This window comes from Salvelinus sp. IW2-2015, linkage group LG13 (assembly GCF_002910315.2).
Source record: "Salvelinus sp. IW2-2015 linkage group LG13, ASM291031v2, whole genome shotgun sequence".
Classification (NCBI taxonomy): Eukaryota; Metazoa; Chordata; class Actinopteri; order Salmoniformes; family Salmonidae; genus Salvelinus; species Salvelinus sp. IW2-2015.
In genome coordinates this window covers 47,158,670-47,164,669 of record NC_036853.1, presented here as the reverse complement: position 1 = coordinate 47,164,669, position 6,000 = coordinate 47,158,670, and the positions used below count along the sequence as shown (strand labels likewise).

Below are 6,000 nucleotides of genomic sequence, written 5' to 3'. Positions count from 1 at the left end.
GGCTGATGAGATATGTTGCCACGACTGCCATATTGCATCTCCATCCCAAAGCTCTTTCTTGGAAGTGTACTTCGCCAGACTGCCAAGAACCTTGCCCTCATCCGGGCCATGGTGGTATCTGCACCAGACAGGATGCTCTTGCCAGCATACTTGGTGTCCAACATGTACGCTGCGGCGTGTATGGGCTTCAGGCAGAAGTCTTCACACTTTTTGATGCATTTCAGAACTGCAGTTTCCTCTCCTTGGAGCAACAGTGAAGTGGGCAGGGCAGTACGGATTTCTTCTCTTACTTCTGCAAGCAGAGTCTGAACATCAGACAGGATGGCATTGTCTCCCTCAATCGGTGCAATGGCTACTGCTATAGGTTTCAGGAGTTTCAGGCTGCTTACCACTCTCTCCCAAAATACATCATCCAGGAGGATCCTCTTGATGGGGCTGTCCATATCAGCAGACGGTGATATGGCCATTTCTTGGAGAGACTCCTTACCCTCCAGGAGACTGTCAAACATGATGACAACACCATCCCAATGGGTGTTTCTGGGAAGCTTCAATGTGGTGCTCTTATTCTTCTCACTTTGCTTGGTGAGGTAGATTGCTGCTACCTAACCATTTCCTTGGCTCTCTTGTAGAGTGTATTCATTGTTTTCTGTGCCATGATGTCCTTGAGGAGCAGATTCAATGCATGAGCAGCACAGCCAATGGGTATGATGTGAGGGTAGGACTCCTCCACTTTACACCAAGCAGCCTTCATGTTCGCAGCATTGTCTGTCACCAGTGCAAATACCTTCTGTGGTCCAAGGTCATTGATGACTGCCTTCAGCTCATCCGCAATATAGAGACCGGTGTGTCTGTTGTCCCTTGTGTCTGTGCTCTTATAGAATACTGGTTGAGGGGTGGAGATGATGTAGTTGATTATTCCTTGCCCACGAACATTCGACCACCCATCAGAGATGATTGCAATACAGTCTGCTTTCTCTATGATTTGCTTGACCTTTACTTGAACTCTGCATCCAGCAAATGAGTAGATAAAGCATGTCTCGTTGGAGGGGTGTATGCTGGGCAAAGAACATTCAGAAATGTATTTCAATTAGAGGTCGACCGATTATGATTTTTCACCGCCGATATTGATACCGATTATTGGAGGACCAAAAAACGGCAGATTTTTTTATAATAATATATATATATATACACACACACACACACACACATTTTTGTAATAATGACAATTGCAACAACACTGAATAAACAATGAACACTTTTATTTTAACTCAATATAATACATAAATAAAATCAATTTAGTCTCAAATAACATGAGAACATATGTTAAAATGAACCACCAGCTTTCATGGGTCTTCAAAATTCCCAGTTAAGAAGTTTTAGGTTGTAGTGCAGAAAGTAGAGCTTGTCTGCATGGTCCCCTGTCAGTCTGCTCCTCCGCTTATCATAAATGATTCCCACCTCACTGACCACTCTCTCGCTTGGGACTAAAGAAGGTGGGGGACAGAGAAACTTCTTTGCCAGTGGAGCGAGTGATTGAAGTCTGTCCTCATTCTGCTTCCACCACTCCAAAGGCAACTCGCTCTTTCTGTCAGGCTATGTGAGGTAACGCTCAAACTCAATTTCAAAACTGCACTGGACTTCAGCCCTGCCCTCTTGYCTTCCAAGGATTCTAGCGTAGAGGCTGTCCACCAGACTGGGTGGCTGATCTACTTGGACTCTTTGCCTTTTTGCACCTGGATCTGGGTCCTCCTCTTCACTCGTCCCATCTGCTGTGGCTCTGGGATTTGGTTTCCTTAGTAGTTCAGGCTCCTCCTTCAGCCACTCTTTTGCTTTCTCTAGTGCTGTCCCTGAGGTGAAGGCATAGCTCTTGTAACYTGGATCCAGGACAGTTGCCAGCACCAGGCACTTTGTCTCCTCGGCCTTGAAGAACCTCCTTGTCAGACTGTCCAACATGGTCTTCCGTAAAGTTTTGATGCCRTGAGTAGAAGAACCCTCCTGCTGTAGCATCAGCACCGACACACTGGGGAGGATGCATGCTGCTGTAGAGTTGGAGTGGCTCATCTCCACTGTCACCTCCTCCATAGGTGCCAGAGTCTCAATTACGTTAGAGACAATGTCCCACTGTGCAGCAGACAAACTGATGATGTGTCCGTATTCACCTGCATACACATTCAGTGCACGCCTCTGTTCAAACATCCTCTGCAACATGTGTAGTGTTGAGTTCCAGCGAGTTTGAACTGCTTGGATGATGCTGTGTTTGGGAAGGCCAAGCTCTTCCTGAATGGCCCTCAGCCTCTGTTTGGCCAGTACAGAGTGGTCAAAGTGAGTTGCACAGCTCTTCAACATGGCAATAATGTCTAGCACAGCTCTCTGACTGGATAGGCCATCATTGATTACAAGCTGTAGGGTGTGTGCACTGCAGCTGAAGTCTGGAAGCTCTGCCAGTCTCATACCTTTCACCATGTTTGCCCCACTGTCCCTGAGGACCAGCACTACACGTTCTGTGTGGATTTCCCAGTATTCCAACATGGTCAAAAACATCTCTCTGACGTAGTTTCCTGTGTGTGATCCATTCATAGTCTTGACATTCAGCACAACCTGCTTTCTTGTCCAAACATTGTCAATGAAATGTCCAGTAAGGCTCATCAGGGACTCTGTAGTGCCTGACTAGCAGTCAGTTGTGAATGCCATGTGTGGAGCATTGACTGGTGCCACCAGATTCTTCACTTTCATCACAACTCTTTCATGTGTTTTATCTAGCATTTCTGTGCGAAATAATTGTTCATCTTTGATCCTGTACCGGGGTTCATCAAGAGTAATCAGCCGCTGAAAACCAACGTCAGACACCACTGTGAATGGCTGGTTGTCAGTGGCAATCATCTCAATAATTGCTACATCCATCTTCTTGGCCCTTGGGTCTTTGTCCTGCTATTTTGCTTGTTTATTAAAAAGTTGTAAGATTGTAGCCTGCGATGTCTGTGACGTGTCTGTATCACTTTTTCCTTGTGAAGAATTTGCATTTGCTTTTTTCATCATTGCTTCCTTATGGGATTTTGGGTGGGTGTTCTTAAGGTGATTCCACAGGTTAGTGGTATTTTTTGATTTAGCCGTTGCTGACCCCATGCTTACACCTTTATCACAAATAAGACACCTTGCTTTCCCTGGTGCCAATTCCATGTAATAGTCCCACACTGGTGCTCTGCTTTTCTCTGCCATCTGTAAAACACACACACACACACACACACACACACACACACACACACACACACACACACAGCTCTGAAGTGACAACGATACTGAAGAGTCTGCTTAGGAGACAAATACTCTCAACTGTTTAAATAAAAATAGAGTTTAAGTTACCTGTGATGAATGTAGAAAACAAAAACTGTAATTTCTATATGCAGGAAATTCTATTTTAATAATGGCCATGGTAAGAATTGACTGCCAAAGTGTGAGTCATAATTCCCATGACATCTTCTAGCAAAATCTGAAAAGCGGTTCCTTCATTAATTTATTCCATAGGATATTTTTTAGATTCACTTAAAATAAGGTCTGTGTTTCATGTAGGCTTACACCACCTTGCCAATTTTATAACTGTGTAGATATCCATAGGACAAGGTAACTCTGATCAATATTGGTTAAATATAAGTGAAGATAATTTTAGAGTGGATTTATGAAAATATGTTGACAAACGTTACCTTATCCTAGTGAGATTTACACGGGTATCAAAACGCCGAGGCGGTTTAAGCCTGCACGAAACACAGACCTTATTTGAAGTAGATCAAGACATTCTCTATGGAAGACATGAAGGGTAAATAACGAAGGAACCCCTTTCAAGTTCAGCCGCAAGTTATTACAGGAATTATGACGCGTTGACTATTTCTCTCTAAACCATATACCTTTGACTATTACGAGCCTGCTGCTGCCTACCACCGCTCAGTCAGACTGCTCTATCAAATATCAAATCATAGACTTAACTATAATATAATAAACACACAGAAATACGAGCCTTAGGTCATTAATATGGTCAAATCCGGAAACTATCATCTCGAAAAACAAAACGTTTATTCTTTCAGTGAAATACTGAACGGTTCCGTATTTTATCGAACGGGTGGCATCCAGAAGTCTAACTTTTCCTGTTACATTGCACAACCTTCAATGTTATGTCATAATTACGTAAAATTCTGGCAAATTAGTTCGCAACGAGCCAGGCGGCCCAAAATGTTGCATATACCCTGACTCTGCGTGCAAATGAACGCAAGAAAGCAATGACCATAATTTGCACCCTGGTTATATTATTGCCTGGCTAACCTGGAATTTCTTTTAGCTAAAATATGTAGGTTTAAAAATATATGATTGATTTTAAGAAAAGGCATGATGTTTTTTATGGTTAGGTACATTCGGCAACGATTGTGCTTTTTTCGCACAAATGCGCTTTTTGTTAAATCATCCCCCGTTTGGCGAAGTTGGCTGTCGTTGTTAGGAAGAATAGTCTTCACACAGTTCGCAACGAGCCAGGCGGCCCAAACTGCTGCATATACCCTGACTCTGTTGCAAGAGAAGTGACACAATTTCCATAGTTAAAAGAATTAATGGAGCAGCAATATTAACTAAATATGCAGGTTTAAAAATATATACTTGTGTATTGATTTAAGAAAGGCATTGAAGTTTATGGTTAGGTACACGTTGGAGCAACGACAGGCCTTTTTGCGGAATGCGCACTGCATCGATTATATGCAACGCAGACACGCTAGATAAACTAGTAATATCATTAACCATGTGTAGTTAACTAGTGATTATGATGATTGATGTTTTTTTATAAGATAAGTTTAATGCTAGCTAGCAACGTACCTTGGCTTCTTACTGCATTCGTGTAACAGCAGGCTCCTCGTGGGTGCAATGTAAGGCAGGTGGTTAGAGCGTTGGACTAGTTAACCGCAAGGTTGCAAGATTGAATCCCCGTGCTGACAAGGTTAAAAATCTGTCGTTCTGAACAAGGCAGTTAACCCACCATTCCTAGGCGTCATTGAAAATCAATTGGTGTCCAAAAATCAGATTTCCGATTGTTATGAAAACTTGAAATCGGCCCTAATTTAGTCGGCCATCCCTTAATCGGTCGACCTCTAATTTCAATACACATTGCCTGTAAGCATCAGAGTGTGAAACAAGTTGCATACACAGCTTTGAGCAAGACATTCCATCAGCATTTCTTTCGACTACGTCCTCCATTGAGTCAAAAAAAACTCCTGATTTCCAGGAGGACCATGAGCTGTTGCTATCGATAAGGTGTCTGATTCATCATTTTCACCTCGAATAGAAGTAGAGGGACTTTGTCAGAGGTGCTTGTTGTGAGTGCTGAGGGAACTTTTTATGCACTTGGCTAGATTGATTCTGCATCTTGTTGCATTCTTCACATATGATTTGGCACAGTATTTGCAAATGTACACAACTTTTCCTTCTACATTTACTGCAGTGAAATGTCTCCACACATCAGATAGTGCCCAAGGCATTTTCCGTGTAAAGATTAGAAGAAGAAAAAAAAAAAACCCAATCTATGTAGAGATAAATAGTAAGCAGTTAGATTTAAAACAACTCCTTTGTAAGATAAATGTTTTAAATGAAACATGTATGGAAAGAGGCGAATTAACACTCCTCAGTTAGCAGGCTCAAGCAACCCACATGGTAGCAAAAACTAACTAGCAGAAATTGTTAACAAGTTAGAAATTATTAAAACACACTTTGCTGTAGGCTACTATTTACTAGTTAACAAAAAAATTATGTATGTCATATAAAATATATTCACCCCACCCAGTATTGTAATTGAAACGTACCAGAGAGCATGTAGTCCTTGGATCAGACAGTGTAGTAGTGTGGCCTCAATAGCATCTCATTAGTGTGCAAGATCTTGAGAATCAGCTGTACATGTGATGGAAGAGTGCACTGCACATGTGATGGAAGAATGCACTGGGCATGCAGAGGGTTGCAATTCCATTGAATTGG

General features: G+C 42.3%; 1 protein-coding gene across 1 annotated transcript; it reads right to left on the bottom strand.

Moving 5' to 3' along the window:
• Positions 1-1,258: 1,258 nt before the first annotated feature.
• Positions 1,259-3,457, bottom strand: LOC139028599 (zinc finger BED domain-containing protein 4-like). The gene has a single exon (XM_070446430.1). It carries the CDS (start codon positions 2,644-2,646, stop codon positions 1,594-1,596), a length of 1,053 nt encoding a protein of 350 aa, XP_070302531.1. The 5' UTR covers positions 2,647-3,457; the 3' UTR covers positions 1,259-1,593.
• Between the last annotated feature and the right edge of the window lie 2,543 nt (positions 3,458-6,000).